The sequence below is a fragment of the Sorex araneus genome, chromosome 2 (genome assembly GCF_027595985.1).
Source record: "Sorex araneus isolate mSorAra2 chromosome 2, mSorAra2.pri, whole genome shotgun sequence".
Taxonomy (NCBI): Eukaryota; Metazoa; Chordata; class Mammalia; order Eulipotyphla; family Soricidae; genus Sorex; species Sorex araneus.
Genome location: NC_073303.1, coordinates 242,799,388 through 242,822,185, shown reverse-complemented (window position 1 = coordinate 242,822,185; position 22,798 = coordinate 242,799,388). Strand labels below are relative to the sequence as shown.

General features: G+C 48.6%; 1 protein-coding gene across 2 annotated transcripts; it reads right to left on the bottom strand.

Moving 5' to 3' along the window:
- Positions 1-3,112: 3,112 nt before the first annotated feature.
- On the bottom strand, positions 3,113-21,490 carry LOC101547345 (zinc finger protein 595-like). 2 transcript variants are annotated; one of them, XM_055127659.1, is made up of 7 exons: positions 21,425-21,490; positions 18,691-18,775; positions 12,108-12,190; positions 10,557-10,683; positions 8,650-8,733; positions 7,322-7,398; positions 3,113-4,565 (listed from the first exon to the last, which is right to left on the bottom strand). In XM_055127659.1, exons 3-7 carry the CDS (start codon positions 12,138-12,140, stop codon positions 3,492-3,494), a joined length of 1,395 nt encoding a protein of 464 aa, XP_054983634.1. In that variant the 5' UTR covers positions 12,141-12,190; positions 18,691-18,775; positions 21,425-21,490; the 3' UTR covers positions 3,113-3,491. The 2 variants fall into 2 exon arrangements, with proteins under 2 accessions (XP_054983634.1, XP_054983636.1); XM_055127661.1 differs by having other exon boundaries at positions 8,650-8,730.
- Positions 21,491-22,798: the final 1,308 nt, after the last annotated feature.

The window sequence follows — 22,798 nt, the reverse complement described above, 5'->3', positions numbered from 1 at the left end:
ACAACCACCAGACAACCACCAGAAATCCCTCCAAAGCAACAACCAGCCCCAATATAAAATGTAAATAAATAAATTTCTTAGTATACAGAAAAAGCATGCTAGTGATCCGAAGGCAAAGATAATTATGGGGACAGACGAGGGGGACATTCAGCTGCTCCTGAAAAGGGGACCCCACACTGCAGGCGATGCAACCAGGCTAGTAAGGAAGCAAAAAGCAGATCATTTCCAGTGCTTTCTGGACCAGTGGTGTTTGGATTGACTAGCACTGTCTTTGCAAGTCCAGTACTTCCAGGAACTTTCTATTATACATTTCTCACATTTCAATTGCTCCAGCCTTCTTAGAATAATTTCTGGGGCCTGTCAGCAAGGTGTGTGCTTGGAGGCTGTTTTTTCCTCAGGGAAGATGCCCTGAGCCCCTCTAGGATTTGGGGGGGTCCCATCCTCACTGCCCAGGAAGTAGGCTGGGACAGACCGTAATTCCTGCCTCTTGTGTGTCCCCGGCTCAGGACACGGTAACCTTAGCCGATGTAGCCATGAGCTCCACCCCTGAAAAGTGGACTTGCCAGGATGGCTCACAGAGAAAGCTCTACAGGGATGTGATGCTGGAGAACTACCAGCATCTTTGAGCCATAGGTGAGAGCCTCGAGGGGCCACCCATGCTGGGACACATCCACATGGGCTCCCGGGGAACCAGGCAGGGGCTGTGTATTCTACAAGGGCCATGATTCTGATCAACCAGGATGTTTGACAGTGCACAGATAGCTGTTTCTCTACTTCCTTTCCATTTTTTTCCCTTTCTTTTTTGTTTTTGGTTCTCACCTGGCGATGCTCAGAGCTTCCTTCTAGCTATACTCAGGAATAACTCTTGGTGGGCTCTGGGGTCCATATGGGATTCAGAGGATTGGCCAAGGTAGGTACCTGCAAGGCAAGCATCCTTCACGCACTATACTTTTGGAGCTGTACTATCACTCAGGTTCCTCTAAGTAGTTCCTCCCATATACTTTTTTTTTTGTTTTTGGATCACACCCAGGGATGCACAGGGGTTACTCCTGGCTCTGCACTCAGGAATTACCCCTGGCAGTGCTCAGGGGACCATATGGGATGCTGGGAATCGAACCCGGGCTGGCCGCGTGCAAGGCAAACGCCCTACTCGCTGTGCTATTGCTCCAGCCCCTCTAGTACTACTCTTAACTTGACTGTTCTGGGGCTGTGTTCAAAAGCAAACTACTTCCCAACTGATGGTTTATCCCTTAATGGCCTCACCCCTCACACACTATTCTACAAGTGCTTGGGGTCACTTCAAATGATCCTTGGGAAACCATGTGTCGTCAGGTGTCAAGTCAGATGTTCCCCCATGCAAAGTATGTTCTTCAATTTTGTGCATTGTCCAGCCTCAATTGGACTTTTTTTGGGGGGTTGGTTTCTTTGTTTGGAGCCAAAGCAGGACTCAGGGTTTGCTCTGGAGCTCTGCACTCAGGGATCACTTCTGGCTAGCTTGGGCATCTGTGTGGGATGTCGGGGATCGAACTGAATTGACTATTTTCAAGGCAAGTGCCCAACATGCTGCACTATCTCTCAACTTCCTTTTTTTCAAACTTAAAAAAAAAAAAATGTGGGAAGGGGTATGGTGCTGCCAGCAGGCCAACCTATACCTGCAGGGTGAGTGCATCAGGCTTCCTAATACCCCAAAATTGCCACTGTGCTTTTGGCCAGACGCCAAAATATTGGGACCAAGTTCCCCAAAAATTAAAGGCCATGCCAAATAGACTGGAGGAAATCAGAGGAGGGCAGGTCAGTCTGGTATGTGCCCAAGTAGAGCCCCTGGCAGCCGCTTGCTCCCACAATCCAAAATTGCTGTGGCTGGAACAATAGCACAGCGGGTAGGGTGTTTGCCTTGCACTCGGCCGACCCGGGTTCGATTCCCAGCATCCCATATGGTCCCCTGAGCACTGCCAGGAATAATTCCTGAGTGCAGAGCCAGGAGTAACCCCTGTGCATCGCCAGGTGTGACCCAAAAAGCAAAAAAAAAAAAAAAGCTTCCACACCCACCTCTGACTCCACATCTGATGGACCTCACCGAGACATAATCTGCTGAAGATCTCCAGACTTTCTTGGGGTCCCACCTCCCTGTACTTGCATGCAGCCAACCCGGGTTTGAATCCCAGCATCCCATATGGTCCCCTGAGCACTGCCAGAAATAATTCCTGAGTGCGGAGCCAGGAGTAACCCCTGTGCATCACCGGGTGTGGCCCAAAAAGAAAAAAAAAAATGGAATGCCCAAAAAGATCAAGAAAAGCTACAAAACGAGTATGGCTTGCTTCCTGTTAGCTCAATGTGTGTATCCACTGTTGGGATTGGTCTTTTCACTGAGATTTTTTATGTTTATTTTCTGCTTGGGGACCGCACCTTGCACTTCACAGGCATTATCCCTAGCGGTGCTAGGCCACCATTTGGGATGCCAGGGATAGAAATCAGGTCGACCAAATTCAACAGAAGCTCCCAGCCACTGTTCTACCCCTGTGGTCGCATAGTCTGGATTTGAAATGGTATTTCTGAAACTTCCCTCTGGGGTTTTCCTTGTAGACAAGAGTCCAGTGCTTGTGTACTGTCAAGCGGCACTACACTGACCAGCCTGTGCTCCTGACCCAGTGCCTCTCCAGCTCTCTCTTTTAAGAGCCAAGGGGCCCCTTTCATCATTTCAAAGACCAGCAATGGCTTTCTATGCACAGTAAAGTCCACTTAAACTGTCTTCAACCCACCCTATTAAAGACCCCCACCAGGGCCATTTTCTGAAGATACTTTTCAGGAATATTTATCTTAATGTTTATGTAAACGTAAGAAAACCCTAAATAGAAGTGCAGAGATGCTCCAGAGGGTAAGGTGCTAGCTTCGCACAGCTGACCTTGATTCCAAGCCCAGTACCACATATTTCCCAAGTCCCCCTAATACGGACACTTTACCTCAAGGGGGCCTTAAGAGTGGAGGTTTGGCTGTTTTCCTAATTTCAAAGTATTCACTGTAGCACCATGATTGATCTCTGCCATTAAACCCCACAAACCAGGGCCTCCCCGCCAAGCCACAACCAGAGCCAATGAGACAGTGGTGCACAAGGGACAGTTTTATTATGTTTATTAGTTCTTCTTCAGTCACCTTCCTTCTGGCTCCCATTACCAAGACCCACATTTACAAGTCAACATACAAGTGAAGTTCATAAGGGCACATCTGGAGTCCAGGTGATAATAGGCAAGTATCTGTCTCTTATAGATCTGACATCACAGGAAGCCTGTTACATTCTACCAGGATAATTTACTTCTTGGACGACTCTTGTGGCACCCCTACGCCCCTTGTCTAAAGGAAACTTCTACAGAGGCCTGTCCTGACATTGCAGATTATTATTAGGGGATCACGTCACCCTTTATGAATTTTATAATGTTTTCTAAGGTTGAAGGGGAAAAAGAAGGCCTTCCCACATTCTTTACATACACAAGGTTTCACTCTGGTATGCACTTATGCACTTTCACATGCTTAGCAAGGCCTGAACTCGAAGTGAACGCTTTCCCACAAGTCTCACACTGATGAGGTTTTTCTCCACTGTGAATTCTCATATGCGTAGTAAGGCGTGAGAGAATAGTGAAGGCCTTCCCACACGTCTGACATCGATGAGGTTTCTCTCCACTGTGAATTTTCCTGTGCCTATTCAGTTGGTTATTTTCAGAGAAGGCCTTCCCACATTTCTTACATATATACAATTTATGTTCAATGTGCATTTTTTTGTGCATAAAATTTCTCACGTAATAGCCAAAAGCCTGCCCACAGTCCTTACACGAATAAGATTTGTCTCGCACACGAATTTTCCTATGCGCAGAAAGGCTTGAGAAGTGAAGAAAGGCCTTTTCAAAGTCAGTGCATAAATAAGCTTTCTTTTCACTATGAATGTTCCTGTGTACACTGAGGCTTGAGGGATGGGTAAAGGCCTTCCCATCCTCTTTACATACATACGGTCTCTCTACAGTTTGAACTGTCCTCTGTATTATAGGGTGTGAGGAATGATTGATGGCCTGCTCACACTCTTTCCAAGTAACTGGCTTCTCTCCTGTGTGGACGTTCAGAGGGACAGGCTGGGGTGACACTTGACTCAATGTTTGTCTTTGCTGTTGACATTCCTGGGAATTCTGTCCACTGTGGGTTTCTATGGGAACCTCATGGTGCCCAGAACACGGGAAGGCTCCCCCACACTTCTCACACTTGGATGGGTTCTGTTCATGTTTACTTTGCTTGTGGGCCTGTTGGCGTGAGGGACTAGCTATGAAAAGTGCTCCTCTCTCACAATCCAGGAGCTGTCGCACTGGCGGGGGTTTTGTCCATGGATTGAGTGGAACATACTTGGAGTAGCTTTTCCCAGGGGAGGGATTCATTGGAGGTAGGAAGCTCTCTCCATTCTGATCACCCTCAGAAGACATCCAAACTATTTCGGCCTCCCCATGAGGCTGAGGGCATAATTTTTCACTTGAGACTTTGTCCCCATGCACAAGGACAAAGATATGCCACTGGGACCAGCTGCTTCCCTGCAGAACAGGAGAGAAGGATTGTAATTACTGCTCTAGTCCTTAAAAGTCTCCATGTCTAAAGAAATCAAGTCCTGCGGGTTAGTTACTAACATTTCCACCACACAAAGGCAAATCCTAATAGGTGGATAGCTTTCCTTGAAACAATGTATCGTATCTTCAAGATGGGTGCACAAAATTGAGGGATGAGGGATGAAGGATTACATTAAGCTTGTAAATTATTTTTCAACTCAATGAATAGATATCTTCAATGGATATAAGGCCCTCTGCAAAACATGAATTACTAGTGAAGGCAACACTGTATCCCCACAGAGCAAAACAGACCATAGGGGCCACTGAAAACATCTTACCACAAGAGGATTCCTCTCCAGGATCAATGACTTTTTGTTGGTTTTGTAGTTTGTGTTTATTTTGCGGGTGGCTGTTGGGGACTGCTCAGGACCCTGAACAAAAGAGGACCCCGAAACCTTTACCCTGGACAAACCTGAAAATTCCATTACCAGCTTTGCTTGACCTGAGGCAAAGGTGCCCTTGTGACAAAGGAAATAGCCAAACTCAAGAGGTAAAAGTAGCCCAGGGCAGTTAACTAAGAGACGCCATAAAGCCCTAAAGTAGAATACCTTCCTCTACCTTGTGCATTCCTCCTGCCAGATAAACCCTCGCCTTCCCCTCCCCACTATTTCTCAATCTACTCTTGAAGAATGTTGTAAGCCCACCTAATACACCCCGAACCTTTCCTTATTTGGTCTGAGAAGACACTTCCCTGATGATTGACAACTTATGTACCAACCCCCTGCTAAGAAAAGTATAAAACCAGCGTGGCAGTTAATAAAGTTGCCCTTGATCGGCATGTGTCGTCTTGGGCCCCCTGTTTACTAACCTCACTAGTCTTATTTCAGGTCGGAACCCTCACAGAATCCACCCAATTAGGAGCGCTTTCCACTGTTGTCTCTCTGCGGGCCGGAGAGATCTCCAGGGGAACGCGCAGGTGGCTACACTAAGCAGTGCTCAAGGATCACTGTGCTGGATTTCTGAGGACATTTTAGGTGCTGGGGATAGACCCCAGGTTTCTGTTCCTGTGCAAAACTAGTGCCCTTCCCACCTCACCATCACTAGGGCCGACAAACCAGTTCTTTTTAAAAATAAAGCACTGTGCACAAAAGATCAAAAAAGATCATATTTCTTCAGTATTAAAAAAACAAACAGGGGCTGGAGTGATAGCACAGCGGGTAGGGCGTTTGCCTTGCACGCGGCCGACCCGGGTTCAAATCCCAGCATCCCATATGGTCCCCTGAGCACCGCCAGGGGTGATTCCTGAGTGCATGAGCCAGGAGTGACCCCTGTGCATTGCTGGGTGTGACCCAAAAAGAAAAAAAAAAAAAAACAGTCTGGCTGTCACGCCCACAGTTTACCTCTGGGCGCTATCTCAGGGTCCCAACAGCCCTGGTCCAGAGATTCCCAATTGAATCCCAAAATGGATTATCGCCCTACAGAGATGAGTCTGGCCCTCAACCATCTACAGTCTTAGAATTCCAGAAGCTCACAGCCATAAAAGCGGCTGCACAACCTCTCATATTCAAAGTGAGCAATAGAAAAGAAATTACCTAGTGACTACCCCAATAGGCAGGTTTAAATGGTGGTGGTAACTTTTAAGCAAAGCATAATGCCCAAAAGTAGAGTATATTAGAGAAATTGTCTGCCATAGAGGCAGGGTAAGGGCTGGGATGAGGGGAGAGGAGAAATACTGGAGACATTGGTGGTGGAAAATGTGCACTTGTGGAGGAATAGGTGTTTAATCACTGTAAGGCTGAAGCTCAAACATGAAAGTTTTGTAACTTTATCTCACGGTGATTAAAAAAAAAAAAAAAGAGGTTGGGGCCTGGAGGGCGTTTGCCTTGAATGCAGCCTACCTGGGTTGGATCCCTGGAATCCCAAGTTGTACCCAGAACAATGCCAGGATTCATTCCTGACTGCAGAGGCAGGAGTAACCAGGGTGTGACCCAAAAAAAGCAAAAAATAAAATAAGTTTTTTTTTAAAACAAAATTTAAAAAAGTGTGTGCATGAGAGTGCCAAGAGTAACCAGGGTCTGACCCAAAAAAAGCCCCCCGCCCCCCTAAAAAAGCTGTGAAAGTGAGAGTACAAGTACAGCAGGAAGAACACTTGCTTTGCATAGATTTGATCCCTGGCATAGAACATGGTCCATGGTGCACTGCCAACAGTAATTTCTGAGTGCAAACCCAGATGATAACCCCTGATATCGCCTGGTAAGACTCAAAATTCAATAATAATAATAATAATAATAATAATAATAATAATAATAATAATAATAATAATAATAAGAAGAAGAAGAAGAAGAAGAAGAAGAAGAAGAAGAAGAAGAAGAAGAAGAAGAAGAGGAAGAAGAGGAAGAGGATGAAGAAAAAGGAGGAGGAGGAGGGGGAAGAGGGGTAAGGGGATGGAGAGGGAAGGGGGATGGGGAGGAGGAAGAGGAGGAGAGGAAGAAGAAGAGAAGAAAGCAGCAGGAGCAGCAGGAGCAGCAGCTCTTTAGATTATAAATGAATGATTTTAGCACTGAGTGGGGCTAAGGGCCTTCTACTCCCAGCATTAGGCTCCAACTTTCCTCCCTGTGATTCCCAGGCACCATAGATGTGGTGACGGGGATAGAACCCAGACCCTCACCTTTCAAGTCATGTGCTTGGTCCACCAACCTACTCAGCCGATATAATAATATTTATATTCAACGTGTGAATCTTACCAGCTCACTCGTATTCGGTGATCCTGTTCCCAAATCAAATTGCAGCCATGCCACATCCTGAAGCTGTGGTTTGAATTCTGAAATCAATCACAATATGCAATGGAAACATTCGTTAAACAGAATATGGCTGAATGAGGCTGAGCAGGTGATGGACATCTCTATGGGTCTCAGAGTCCAAACAGGACCACAGCAAAGAGAAGATCCTGGAGGGGTCGTTATGAGCAGCCTGCCAATCCCCAAATTAACTTAAGGATTTTGTTTTTTGACCACACCTGGTGAGGTCCTAGGGACCATATGGGATGCCTGGAATTTTGGGTCAGCCAATGTAAGGCAAGCACCCTGCCTCCTAGCATATAAAATCTCCAAGTCAATTTAGCTTTGTTATGGGCTCCCTCATTCCACATTTAAACATAAAAACAAAAGATATTTCTTAGTGGATCAGAGAGAGAAGAGTAGGGAGGCATCTGCCTTGCATGAGGCTGACGGACCCTAAGTACCACGCAAAGCAACCCCTGAGATCTGCCAGAAATAACTGCTGAGCACCACAGGTCCCAAAGACCAAAGAATAGTAAGGTCATGGGGCTGGAGCAATAGCACAGCGGGTAGGGCATTTGCCTTGCACGTGGCTGACCCATGTTCGATTCCCAGCATCCCATAGGGTCCCCTGAGCACTGCCAGGAGTAAATCCTGAGTGCAAAGCCAGGAGTAACCCCTGTGTATTGCCGGGTGTGACCCCCCCAAAAAAAAAAAGAATAGTAAGGTTCCTAGGATACTCAAAAACCATGCTAATGTGGGGCTGGAGCAATAGCACAGCGGGTAGGGCGTTTGCCTTGCACGCGGCCGACCCGGGTTCAAATCCCAGCATCCCATATGGTCCCCTGATCACGGCCAGGGGTAATTCCTGAGTGCAGAGCCAGGAGTAACCCCTGTGCATCACCAGGTGTGACCCAAAAAGGAAAAAAAAAAACAACCCATGCTAATGATCTAAGAGCATAGGGAAGCATGACAGAGTATGGAGAGGGGGGTCCAGCAGGAAGAGTGCTTCGACATTGCCGGTGGCACACCAGCTGCTAAGACACAGACAGGGTGATGATTGAGGGCCAGAAATCCCATGGACAATTCTACATGCCTGACAGATGAGAAGAGTAATGACAAAGCCAAGAAAGCAAAGTGCAGGGTCATTCCATGATGGACAGCCCAGCAGAGTGAAGGGCAGCTGGATCCAGGTGACTGAGGCCACCAGAGTCAGCAGTGCGATTCACGTGCCTCAGGGGACCCTCACATTGCACAGGGAGGGCCCAAGCCAGGGAGGGTCCTCAAATACTCACCTGCACACACGCCTCTCTCCCCTGGCCTCAGGATTTCTCCTTCCAACCAGGTTATCAGTCCAGGCTTCACCCTGGAATGCCCTGCTGCCATAGACATGGATGCACGGGTTAGTGATAAGGAAAAAGCAACAGGCCAAGCCAATTTGCTCCAAATAAAACCAGGAAAATTAATAAAATGACAAGAACAGAATTTTCATGTGCTCCAAATTGGTCATTATCAGGGACAGAAGACCCACATTTCAATTTAAGACTAAAAGTGAGTCATGCTCCTTTCCTGATATACAAAAAAACAAAACAAAACAAACAAACAACATGAAAATGCTCTGAATGGCTCCTTCACCCTTGAATGGCCAAGATCCCAGAGGCACACAAACCAATCTCAGAATGCAGCAGCTACTGGCAGATACACTCCTGGACTGTTAACTAAGCTATGGCCCTGTGCAGCCCCGGGAGGGGAAGGGTTTTTGTCCCTTGGCCTTTTCTACTTTGTGGCAGCATGGCGACTGTCACCTTTTAGAGCCAATTGGACAGAGAGGTAGGAGTTTGCAGTGATGGGGCGCATGGGAAATCTCACGATGGGGGTGGGGGCAGAACCAGCCCTGCTTCCTGCCCAAATGAGACCCAGAGCGGCCACCCACGAACAGCTCCTCCGCTCCTAAGAGCCATGATTGCACATGATTCCAGAGACACACAAACCAATCTCAGAACGCAGCGACTGCTGGCAGAAATACCTCTGGTCTTAATTACTAAAATACCAGAATTCCAAAACATCATATGCTCATCATTATCAGCAAAAGAAAACAAATGATCTAATGATGCCTTTTCGGCAGGTCTGATTGTTGGGGGTAAATTCCAAATAATAATAATAGTAGGTTTTCTGTTGAAAATTGAATGTAATCAAAGTAAAGAGAGAGTAACGTGAAAAATCATCTGCCACATAGACAGGGTGGGGGGGTGGGAGGGGGGTATATTGGGGATCTTGGTGGTGGAACATCTGCACTGGTGAAAGGATGGGTGTTTGATCATTGTATGACTGAGACTTAATTCTGAAAGCTTTGTAACTGTTCTCACAGTGATTCAATAAAAAAGAGAGAAAAAAAATAGTTAGTCATGCTGAAGTTTCCCAGAACCACTGGGGTGACCCCAAGCACTGAGCAGCCCTGTTGGTGAGGCCCTAAGAAAGAAATTAACTTGTGGCCGGAGTGATAGTCCAGCCGTGCAGGCACGTGCCTGACACAAACTTATGGGTTTGATCCCTGGCATCCATATGATCGCGGAGCACTGCCAGGAGAAATTCTTGATACATACCCAGGAGTAATCCCTGAGCTTTGCCAGGTACAGCACTCAAACAAAATCAAAACAAAACAAAAAGAATAACAAAGTTGCAGGCCTGGTGCTATAGTCCAACAAGTAAGGCACCAGCCTTGTAGGCTGCTGTTGGGTTTAACTCACAGCATCCCCATGTGCCCCTGAGCAAAGTCAGGAGTGATCCATCAGCACAGAGGCTCACTGACTGTGGACTTTGGCTCTGAACTAAACCAAAAGCAAGGCACTAAAGTGAAGGGTAGAACAAGAAGTCAACCAGCAATGGGAGGAAGTATTAAGAGAACAGGTGCAAGAGCATAGTGCACAGATGCTTTCTTGTATGTGGCCAAATTGGGTTGATCCCCTGCCTCCCATTTGGACGCCAGAGCCCACCAAGAGTGATCTATGAGAACAGACTCAGGAGTAACCCCTGAAACTGCCAGTATGGCCCTTAATAAAAAGAGAGAAATAGAAAGGACCAAGAGAAACAGTGATCTACACGTTTGTCAAACATCCCGGCTCATACTGAACACAAAGCCAGGGTCCAACTCCCAGAGCCGGCAGTTATATGTCATGGCACGGTCAGCCTCCAGGGCTCTCACCCACGGCCCGCAGGTGCTGGTAGGTCTCCAACATCACATCCCTGTAGAGCTTCCTCTGAGAGGCGTCCAGGCACATCCACTCCTCTGGAGTGAAGTTCACGGCCACGTCTTGGAAGGTCAAAGCGTCCTGAACCGACATACACAGGGGGACGAGAGTCAGGGTCAGTCACCACCGCATTCCCTGGGCTATGAAAATGGAATCCCCAGTGTCCCAGAGGGCTCAGGGCCTCTCAAACAGGAGCAACCAACTTCACATCCTCCCGGGTTAATGGCCCAATATTAAGTCACTTAAGGCAGCCAGATTTGGTAAAATGTGATGATATTATACTAGCAAGTTCCTGGAGATCCAGACTTGCACACAGACACCCCGGGGCCAATCCCAGCACCACTAGTCTAGTGAGCACTGCAAAGAGTAAGAACTGAGTATAGGGGCCGGAGCGATAGTACAGTGGGTAGGGCGTTTGCCTTGCACGCGGCCAACCCGGGTTCTATCCCCGGCACCCCAGATGGTCTCCCCAGCACTGCCAGGAGTAATTCCTGAGTGCAGAATCATCGCTGTGTGTGACCCAAAGAGCAAAAAAAAAAAAAAAAAAAAAAAAAAAAAAAGAACTGAGTACAGACGCACTAGGACTCAAAAAGCAATGATTGGTTTGGCTCAAAATACCAAAGACACAAAATGCCTGCACCCCATATCCCATGATCACTAGGGATGAGAAGGGAACTCTCAACTTCCAGGGAGCGACTCAAAGCCGTGCATGGACGTTTGTGCCTGGAGATCTCTAACTCACAGCTAAGAGCGCCCTGTATCACTGTCAAAGTAGGTAAATGTGTTTTAACATCAAACACTCTGGCTGGGCCCAGGCATCCTTAGCTTCGTCTCCCTGGGACAGGCGCATGCCCAGAACTGCACACACAGCAGTGCGTTGAATGGAAGACTGTGTGACTGAGCAGGCAAGAATCTCCAGACTGAGAAGGACAAAATAGGGGATAACCCTTGTCCTGGGGCCCAGAGTCATTGTAGTTGCTAGGGCACAAACGGGCCCAGCACATTCTGGGTTTCCCTGATGTCCACCACGTGTGAATCCACAGCCCACAGCCAAGAGCGAGCCCTGAGCACATCCACTGTGGCAAAAAAATAAACACAATAGGAAACAAAGCAGAAGATGCAGGACTGGGAACAATGGGATAGGCTGGTGATTCCCGGAGTCCCATATGGCCCCCTAGGCATCGCCAGGTCAACACTAGAGTCAGATCCAGGAAGAACCCAAGAAATACTAGGTCTCACCCTCCCCTCCCAAAGAAAGCAAGGAAAAAACCCCAAAAAAGTCAGCCAGGGATCACCTAACCCAGTAGGATCCCCCCGGCTGGCAGTAAGATCCTTGAGCAATGAGTGGGAGTGATCCTTGACTACCCCTAACGTGGCTCAAACCCAAATCAACAAGGGCAAAGAGACCTCAAACAGCAGAGTCCAGCGCTCTGACCAGGAGCCATGTCCCAGGGCTCCCTGTGCGTTCCTGAAACTGCATTGTCATCTTGTTACTTTCCTCCTACCTTGGGACACTGTGTCAGACTGTGTGTCACCATTTCTCCAGCCTGTTATTCCCGAAGGTCACCAGGAGGCTCTATGCAAAGACCTGGAGGAGAAGACAGAGCAGTGAGCTCCAGAGAGGAGAAACCCTCCAGGGCCCTGACTGGCAGCGCCTACGGGCACCGGCTCACAGACCCACTGACACACACACTTGTCAGAAGTTCCTTCCCCTCCAAGGGTCACAGACTGGGTGGAAATCTGGGGTTGCCTGTCACTCTCAAGGAAGGCAAGGCAAGCAGCTGACCTGTCATCCTAGCTCTTGGCCCCCTTGGATAATACCACCTGAAAATGTTATGACATTGAACAGAAAGCTACTGGAACAGATGAAAACTAGGTCCAAGGCCAGAATGACATCACATTGGGAGGGCACTTGCCTTCACATGGCTGACCCTGGTTTGATCCCCAACAGCCCATAGGATCCCCAAGCCCACCAGGGGAGATTTCTGAGTGCAGAGTCAGGAGTAAGCCCAGAGCACTGCTGGATTGGGCCTTGAAATAAATCAAAACAGAAACACCCAAATAAAAAACTGAGTGGTGTACTTACTAGGAAAAGAACACTCCTAATTTCACAACTCTCTGAACTTAACCAGTGTAAAAGTTGTCTGATGATGGCCCCTGAGAAAGCACAGAGCATGGGGTGCTTGCCAGGCACCCACCAGACCTGGGTTCAATAGCCATTACCCCACAGGGTCCACAAGCCTTGCAGGAAGTAATGATTCAACCAGGAATAAACCCTGAGCATTGCTGGGTGTGGCCTCCAACTAAAAATAAATCTCTCTCCTCTCCCTCTCTCCCTCCCTCCATCTCCCTCTCTCTCTCTCTCTCTCTCTCTCTCTCTCTGCTTTTTGGGTCACACCCAGCGATGCTCAGGTGTTACTCCTGGTTCTGCACTAAGGAATCACTTCTGGCAGTGCTCGGGGACCATATGGGATGCTGGGAATTAAACCTGGCTTGGCCGAGTGCAAAGCAAACGCCCTACTATTGTATTGCTACTATTGTGCTATTGTATTGCTCCAGCCCCTAAATCAATAAATTTAGGGTCAGGCACTGTAGTTGGTTCAATCCCTGGCACCCCGCTGGGTACCAGTAAGTAACAACCAGAGGGCATAACCCAAAGTTCAAATGGAAAAAGAACTATTTGCTTAGGAGTCAACACCCTGTCATCAGGTTTTGTAGGACGCAGGTTTGGATTTTGGGGCCAAAAGTGGCAGAATGAATTCATTCTATTCATTCTCTTCATTCTCTTCCTTCCTTCCTTCCTTCCTTCCCTCCCTCCCTTCCTTTTCTTTCTTTCTTTCTTTCTTTCTTTCTTTCTTTCTTTCTTTCTTTCTTTCTTTCTTTCTTTCTTTCTTTCTTTCTTTCTTTCTTTCTTTCTTTCTTTTTTGCTTTTTGGGTCACACCCGGTGATGCACAGGGGTTACTCCTGGCTCTGCACTCAGGAATCACCCCTGGCAGTGCTCAGGGGACCATATGGGATGCTGGGATTCGAACCTGGGTCAGCCGCATGCAAGGCAAACGCCCTACCTGCTGTGCTATTCCTCCAGCCCATAGGCCTTATTTCTTGTGATGCTTGGGGGACCCTGTGTTGTGTCATGAGACCGTACCGTAGTTGGGTGCTTTAGGCCACACTACTACTGGCCGATCTCTAACCCCTGAATTCAAATTCTATATAAATCTTGTGAACCTTGTGAGAAGGAAACAGACTGGCATGAGAGGGGGCAGGAATGAGGCCCAGCTGGTACCTTCTATCTGTTGGCATGACCCTGAGGCGGAAGCACAGGTTTCACTAGAAAGGCTTGGAGCAGGGCTGGAACAATAGCACAGCAGATCGCGCGTTTGCTTTGCACGTGGCCGACCCAGTTCGATTCCCAGCATCCCATATGGTCCCCTTTGAGGAATTGGCCTAGGACAGACCGTAGGAATTAATTTAGGCATCGCAGAATAACTGGTTTTTCTGCCCCCGAGCAAGGAACTCGGATACAGGCACCCTGAGTTGCAAGTCAAGAGAAGGGTGGTCAGACTAGATAACCAGATATCACAAGACCCCTGACTGCCCTAAAAACCAGGACATTCCTGAACATTGACACAAATGCTGATCTCTAAAACTATAGGCTAAGGAGTGATGTCCTTCTAAATGGCTTGGTTAGGAAAGTATGTATTATTACAAATCTATTGGCTATGAAATGCGCGGGCTCTGCTGTAATGGCCGGGGAAGGCCTATATAAGATCTCCTTTGGAGAAGCTTGGGGCCTTGCCCAACCTGCTGGACCTGCGTGTCCCTGTAGGCGGCTGGACCCTGGCTAGCCAGTCTTACAATAAACCCTGTTTGCTGTTTGCAGTCTCTGGAGTCTCTTTGTCGTTAAAGGGAAATCTCAATCTGCACCCTAACACCACCTGGGGTAATCCTGTGTGCAGAACCAGGAGTAAATCCTGTGCAACCCCGGGTGTGACCGAAAAAGAAAAAAAAAAAGTTTGGAGGGATCTGAATGAGAGGCCTGTGCAGTGGGCGGGGCACTTGCCATGCATGAAGTAGCCTCAACTTCACACCCTAAATCCCCAAGAAGTGATCCCTGAGCATTGCTGGGTTTGGCAGGAACCCCCAACTCTCCTGTCCTCCCTCTGCCAACAGCAGCAGTGTGAAATCCAGCATTATATTCTCAAGGGTCAGTTCTTGATTTGTTTTTGTTTTGGGGCCACACCTGGTGATGCTCAGAGCTTACAAGCCAGGTTTTCATAGACTTTAAGATTTTACTTTACTTGGTACCTGATTTTGTATAAGAAGGAGGGAAAATATTACACTTGGCTCAAACAAAAATGTTCATAGTGAAAGTCCATAGTTTTGCTCAGAGCCTCCAACTTCTTTTCCCCCTGAAAGCCTCTTGTTTAAAATATTTTAAATGGGGCTGGAGCAATAGTACAGGAGGTAGTGATGTAGGCAGGTAGGTAGGGAAAGGCCCCTGGCAATGAAACTTAGATCATCAAAGTCTCTGGGGAGGAGAATCCTGAGACTGACCCACCCTGTGGACACAGGAACCTTCAACAGACTCTGAGGATAATAGACCCCTCCCCAGGAGGTTCCCCCGAAAAAGGCTATCACCACTCCCAACCTCCCTGGTAACCTTAGCAACGAACTTATACTTGGAAAGAAACCGCATGTGGGTGGGGGCAGGCTGTAAAGAACCTATAAAAAACAGCCCATTAGTCCATTCAAGGCTCCCTCCATCTTTGGAGGAGCCCGCGTTCTTTCTTGAGCGCGTTACTCCTACTGCTTTTTCCTTTTCCACTTATCTCTTCCTCCTTCCCTAAGACCTTCTAAATAAAGTCTGTTACTTCACTGCTTGTCTACTCCTGAAATTCTTTTCCGAGAGCGAGACAAGAACCCAGTAACCCTGGGTCCCGGGTGTTTGAGGCGGTTGGAGAGAAAGTGACCGTCTTTCTCTTCCCCGCTCCATCCGTGGGGCCCACCGACATCAGTAGGGCATTTGCCTTACAACTGGCCTCCTGGGTTCAATCCCCAGCACCCTATATGATCCCTCAAGCACTGCCAGTAATAATCCCTCAGCATAGCTGGGTGTGACCCTGTTGGGGATGGACTGAGCTATCAGGGCATTGCAGATCTCAGGTGCTAGCCAGGCCTGACCTTTGACATTGTAGATTTCAGGTACTGGCTAGTTTGTAATTGACATGTAGATTTCCTGTGGCAGCCCAGCCTTGTCTTTGGGATGTAAATCCAAGTGCTTTTAGCCCAAGAAAGGTTTCAGTTTTGCTTTTGTATCTTCTTTCCCGAGGCCAAAATTACTGGCCTGCAGATGCAAGGAAATAATGCATATTCTACTGCCTCAATGTTCTTCCTGTAACTTCTTCTTCTTCTTCTTCTTTTTTTTTTTTTTTGCTTTTTGGGTCACACCTGGCGATGCACAGGGGTTACTCCTGGCTCTGCACTCAGGAATCAACCCTGGAGGTGCTCAGGGGACCATATGGGACACTGGGATTCGAACCTGGCTCAGCCACGTGCAAAGCAAATGCTCTACCCACTGTGCTATTCCTCCAGCCCTGTCTTCCTGTAACTTCTTTTGATGCCTTTGGTGATGTCACTGTATTGCACCCTTTAGAGGTACGATGATTAATAAAAGGAGATCATGGGGCTCTCTACCTTTGTCTAAGAGTCAGAAAGAACCTAGACCCTCCATGACATACATTTCTTCTGTGTTCCTTGTCTCAGCGCCTCTGACCGCACGAATATTCATGCAACATGACCCATAAAGCCAAAAAAAAAAAAAAGTACTTTAGAATGTTCACATCTAAGAACTTCCAGTGAAGGTATGAGTAGAGGGGCAGGTGAGAACATACCAGGCTGGAGCAGATGTGGCCATCTGGAAGCCCGGGGCCCTTCCCTGGTTATCTACTGGTCCTGTGAGCAGAGCACAGTGCAGCCCTCAAGCATTGTCAGGTGTGGCGACAAATCCCACCCATCTGCTTCCAGAGTACTGAGACAGACCCAGAGAGAGGAGCTCAGAGTGCTGAGCACCTGCTTTACCGGTGCAGAACTCTGCACAGCTCCCCTTCATCCAGAGACACATACACAGAGGGGCAGTCTCTGACCAGTTTTAAGTATGTAGCAAAAGGGGGGAAAAATTAAAAAGGGCAGGAGACATGCAAACCTGAAAAGAGAAGTTTAAAGAATGCTCATGTGTCAAGACAAATTCTGTAGTGAGACTTCTATTTTTTGGGGGGGAGAGGGGCGGGGGAGGAAGACGTTGGTCAACCCTGCCAAGGCTCAAGGGACCCTATGGAATGCTGGGGGTCAAACCCGGGTTGGCCACGTCCATGCACACGTCCAACCCACTATACTACTGCTCCAGAGCTTTATTTTGGGGCCACTCCTGGTAATACTCAGGGGGACTTGTGGGACTTAGGGGATCAAACCTGGGTCAGCTTTGGGCAAACAAAGGCCCTTCAGGCTGTACTTGGGGAGGGCCCCCTCCCCCCAACCAATAAAATTTGACAATAAAATTTCTTGGAAGTAATAAAGCCACCAGTCCCAGGTCTGACCCACCTTGTGGATACAGAAAGCAAGACCTGATAAGACCTTCCCCAGCAGCAGCCCCTGAGGAGACTGGACCCCTCCCTACAGAAAGAGACTAAAGGGATTTACTGGAGCATCCTCAACTCCTTCCTTCAATCTGATTATCCAGTGGGAAAAAAAGTCAAGACAAGGAGTTTCAAATAAGACCACTCCCATCTCTACCCACTGAGCAACAACCCCAGCAACCTAGACTTTTTTTTTTTATAAACAATGTAGGAGTACTGCTATTTGTTCAGCCATGGATTAAGCTGATTGAATTGGGCATGAACACCACAATGCTTTTTTTTTTTTGAGAGTCAACCATACAATGATGAAACACCCATCCTTTGGGGCTGGAGCAATAGTACAGTGGGTTGGGCATTTGCCTTGCCGACCCAGGTTGATTCCCAGCATCCTATATGGTCCTCTGAGCACCACCAGGGGTGATTTCTGAGTGCAGAGCCAGGAGTAACCCCTGTGCATTGCCAGATGTGACCCAAAAAGCAAAAAAAAAAAAAAAACCCAAAACAAACAAAAGAAACACCCATCCCTCCACCAGTGCACATTTCCCACCACCCCACATTCTAGTCCTCACCCTGCCTCTCTGGCAGACAATCTTCCAATACTCTAATTTTGGACATTATGTTTTGCTTGAAATTTCCCACCACCATTCAAGTCTACCTGCCAGGGGCAGACACTAGGTAATTTATTTTCCATTGCTCATTTTGAATATCATGAGAGCTCACACAGCTGCAATTGTAAATGTAAATTTCTAGATTGTAAATGGTTGGGTTCCAGAGACATCTCTGTATGGCACTAACTCATTTTGCAACCCTAGACTCTTATCTAGCAAGAAATGCCCATGTGGGGGTGGCTTGGAGAAACCCTATAAAAGCCACCTTGAACAAAGGGAGGGCACGCATATGCTGCTTATGCCCACGTGACAAAGCACAGGTGTAACCCGCATCTCTCCCTCTTTTTTTTTTTTTTTTTTTGCTTTTTGGGTCACACCTGGCGATGCACAGGGGTCACTCCTGGCTCTGCACTCAGGAATTACCCCTGGCGGTGCTCAGGGGACCATATGGGATGCTGGGAATCGAACCCGGATCGGCCGCGTGCAAGGCAAACACCCTACCCGCTGTGCTAACACTCCAGCCCCACATCTCCCCTCTTGAGAGGCGTACTTTCCTATCTTATGCTCCGGTGTGTGTAGGGGCTCTCTCCACCCTTGGAGAAGCCTGCATTCTTCCTTGGGTGTGTTTCTTTCTCGATTTCCCTCCCTCCTCATCTTCAAAAACCTCCAAATAAAATATGTTCTACTTCACTGCTTGTCTACTCCTGAAATTCTGTTCTGCTCTGGGTCTCGGGGTGGCAGAGCTTAACTAGGAGAAAGTGACCGTCTCTTTCCTCCCCACCGCATAAAAGCCCCTGGTGCAGCCACCTACATGACCTTGGAAATCACTTTTCTGTCAAGTACTCACCTCAACAGCAGGGGGTGCTCCTGGTCAGGGAGAGATGAACAGTGTGGTTGGTGCTCAGAAACTTGAGAGGTGAAACAAATTTTTTCTGGGGGGAAGAAAAAATCATACAGGGCTAGCAGGGAGAGTTCAGTTGATGGGATGCTTTTCTTTCAAGCTGCTACACAGGGTTTACAACAGTATTATAAGGTACCCCTGGGACAGCTAGAAAAGATGCCTGAGCTCAGATCCAAGACTAAGCTCTGAGCACCAAGTCTCAGGTCCCAAAACTACAACTTAGTAATAAAAATAAATAATTCCTGTGCAAAGGAGATGCGAAGACAGTACAGCGGTGAGGCGCTTGTCTTGCACATGAACGACCCAGGTTTGATTGCCGGCATGCATATGGCTCCTTGAGCACTGCCAGGAGTGACTCCTGAGTGCAGGAGCAGGAGGAGTAACCCCTGAGCACTGCCAGGTGTGCCTACCCACAAATAACTAAAATATTAATTTAAATAAATCCATAAAAGCATGGGAGCCAATGGAGGTCATAGATTGCATTATGGGAGGGCTTGGGGCACACCCTGGAGGTGCCCTGGCTACTTCCTGCTAAGATTGCACACTGTGTTCCAGGACCCCCTGTGGCTCAACACAGCCCTGATGCGTGCCCACCCCAACTCCCAGAGTGCTCTATTAGGGCTTCCAGAACCTACTGGTTGCACGGGGAACAGGTGAAAATCAAAAGGCTCAGTCAAATACTTCTGAATCTCACCCAAGCACGTGAAAAATGTGCCCCCACGGTCCCCCACAGGGCAGGAGGCTAGTACACTGGGAGGGCGTTTGCCATGTATGTGGCTGACCCAGACTGAGTTCTGGCACCCATAGGATCCCCTGAGCACCGCTAAGAGATCCCCAGGTGCAGAGCCAGGAGTGACCCAAGAACACCACAGAATGTGGGAAGGGGGAGCCAGAGGGAGGAAGGGGGAGAGAATGAGAGAGAGAAGAGGGAGGCACAAGGAAGGTGGAGAGAGAGAGAGAGAGAGAGAGAGAGAGAGAGAGAGAGAGAGAGAGAGAGAGAGAGAGAGAGAGAGAGCGAGAGCTCCCAGGGCCCTTTTGATGTAGGCAGGTAGATGAGGAAAGACTCAGTCAACAAAACTTCTGGGAGGCTGGGGCCGGAGCGATAGCACAGCGGGTAGGGCGTTTGCCTTGCACACGGCCGACCCGGGTTCGATCCCCGGCATCCCATATGGTCCCCCATGTACCGCCAGGAGTAATTCCTGAGTGCAGAGCCAGGAGTAACCCCTGAGCATCGCTGGGTGTGACACAAAAAGAAAAAAAAAAACTTCTGGGAGGAAAATTCTAAGGCTGATTGATCCCCCTGTGGATGGATCAAGACCTTGAGCAGCAATGGAACTGGAGGAGACTGGACCCCTCCCCATGAAGGAAATTCCTGAGAAGGAAATTCCTCAAATACCCTTGGAATACCCTTGGATCTCTCCCTTCCTTTCTGGATTAACTTCAGTGATTCAGCGTAAAGAAGACCATCACCACTCCCAACCTCCCTGGTAACCTCCTTAGCAATGGACTTTTACCTAGAAAGCTGCCCCACCTGGGAGCAGTTTGGAGAAACCCTATAAAAGTCACCTTAAACAAAGGAAGGACACACATATGCTGATAGGGCTGGAGCAAAAAGCACAGCGGGTAGGGCTAGGGCGTTTGCCTTGCATGTGGCTAACCAGTATCGATTCCCAATATCCCATAAGGTCTCCCAAGCACTGCTAGGAGTTAATTCCTGAGTGCAGAGCCAGTAGTAACCCCTGAGCATCGCTGGGTGTGATCCAAAAATTAAAAAAAAAAAAGCATAAAGCACATATGCTGCCCTAGCCCATATGCTGCTTGCGTCCACGTGGACAACTACAAGTGGTGCCTGAGCACATGTGTCACCCGCATGTCCCCTCCTGAGACGTGTACTTTCAAGTTTTCCTATCTAACGCTGTGATGTGTGTGGGAGTGCTCTTTTCGCCCTTAGAGAAGACCAAGTTTTCTCTTTTCTCTCTCTCTCTCTCTCTCTCTCTCTCTCTCTCTCTCTCTCTCTCTCTCTCTCTCTCATTTTCTCCCCCTCCACACTTTCAAAAAAAACTCTCCAAATAAAATCCGTTTCACTTCACTGCTTGTCTACTCCTGAAATTCTTTTCTGCCAGCGAGACAAGAACCCACGAGCCCTGGGTCCCAGGTGGCAGACGCGGATCGAGAGAAAGTGACCGTCTTTCTCTCCTCCCGACTCACGTGAGCCACCCGTGGGGTCCACCGACGTCCCTTAGACGAGAGAAACCCTTCAGCCCGGACCCCACAATCAGCCTCAGCAACCAAAGTTGGTCAGCAACGGCCGACCTGAGGACATTGCCGCGACGATCCTCCCACCCCGACCCGTGACCACCCCGGGGGCTCCGAGTGTCCCTGCAGCGCAGCTCACACTGCGGTGACCGCACCCCACGCGGCCCCTCAGATCTGCCTGTGCGCTGGGGGCGCGCGCCTGGCGGTCGGGGACCCTGTGGGCGCCGGGGATGGAGTCTCGCGGCCAGCGCCCGCCCCGCTGGACTAGCCCCACGTGAGGGTCCGCCACCCCCGGCGCCCGGCAAGAGCGACCCCGCCGCTCCACAAGGCAGAGACCGCGGAGGTTCAGGGCGCTCGGAGCGACCACTCGGCGGCCGGCTGGGACCCTCTGGTCCCCCTGGGTACCCCAACACCCTCTACTCACCTTCAGCAGCAACGGCAGACGGCACTTGCTTCAACCCAGAAAGTGAAGATCCCAGGGGAAAAGACCTGGAGTCACCAGCATGGTGATTTACGTCACCAGCGTGTCCGGTGAGAGCCTTAAAGGGCCAAGCGCCAAGTATTCCTGACCAGGTATTTTCTGGATCCGGGCGGTTATTTTCCCATTTCTGGGGTAGGATCAGGTGACCCCGACATCTGGGGGTCGCCAGGTCAGGATAGAAGAGTGAGGGACTTGGGGCTGGAGCAATAGCACAACCGGTAGGGCGTTTGCCTTGCACGCGGCCGAACTGGGTTCAATTCCCAGCATCCCTATATGGTCCCCTGAGCACCGCCAGGGGTAATTCCTAAGTGCAGAGCCAGGAGTAACTCCTGTGCATCGCCAGGTGTGACTCAAAAAGCAAAAAAAAAAAAAAAAAAAAAAAAAAAAAAAAAAAAAAGAGTGAGGAGCTGAATAGATGGCATATGGAACAGAAATTCTTTTTACTGAGGAGATAAAAATCACCAAGAGTCCTTTGCAAACACCTGTCAGGAGACCATGTTCCCAGTCCTGGACCCCTGCAACATTGCTTAGAAATCGCTGGGCATTGATATTCAGATTGGTTTTTTTTTATTCATTTGTGTTTGGGGGGCGTGTCTAGTATTGTTTAAGACTTATTTCTGAATCTGTGTTCAGCAATCACTTTGGACTGGGCTCAGGGAACCCTATGGGTTGCTAAGGACAGAGGCTGGGTCAGCTATTTCCGGCTTGCTTGACTATTTCTCTGAGCCCCAATGATTGTTTACATTGCACTGAATTTCCAGTTGCTGGAGTAGTTTCAATTGTTTGTGTTCTCACAGTTACAGGTGTGAGGGAGAAACTAAGTGAATCACATGGACCAGAATGAGGCTCTGGGATTGGTGATACATGGGAAAGTATTATTCTTGTAAGCAATATTCCTGTGTGTATATGGGTGTGTGTGTTCATAGCCAATGGTGCTCTCAAGATACTGTATCTCTGTGCTCAGCAACTCTTCTAATAGTGCTCAACATCAACAGTGCAGTGAATTTGACTGGAATCTAACATCATGAACAGAAGATACATTCACTGCCATCCAGCTTACTTGTCTTTTGTAGTTTAGTAGTAGAAGGATTATCCACTGTCACTGTCATTGTCCCTGTCATCCCATTGCTCATCGATTTGTTTGAGCGGCACCAGTAACATCTCTCATTGAGAGACTTATTGTTACTGTTTTTGGCATATCCAATATGCCAGGCTCTGCCGAGCGGGCTCGATATTCTCGGTAGCTTGCCGGGCTCTCTGAGAGGGGCAGAGGAATCGAACTCGGGTCAGCCGTGTGAAAGCACAGCCCAACTGCTG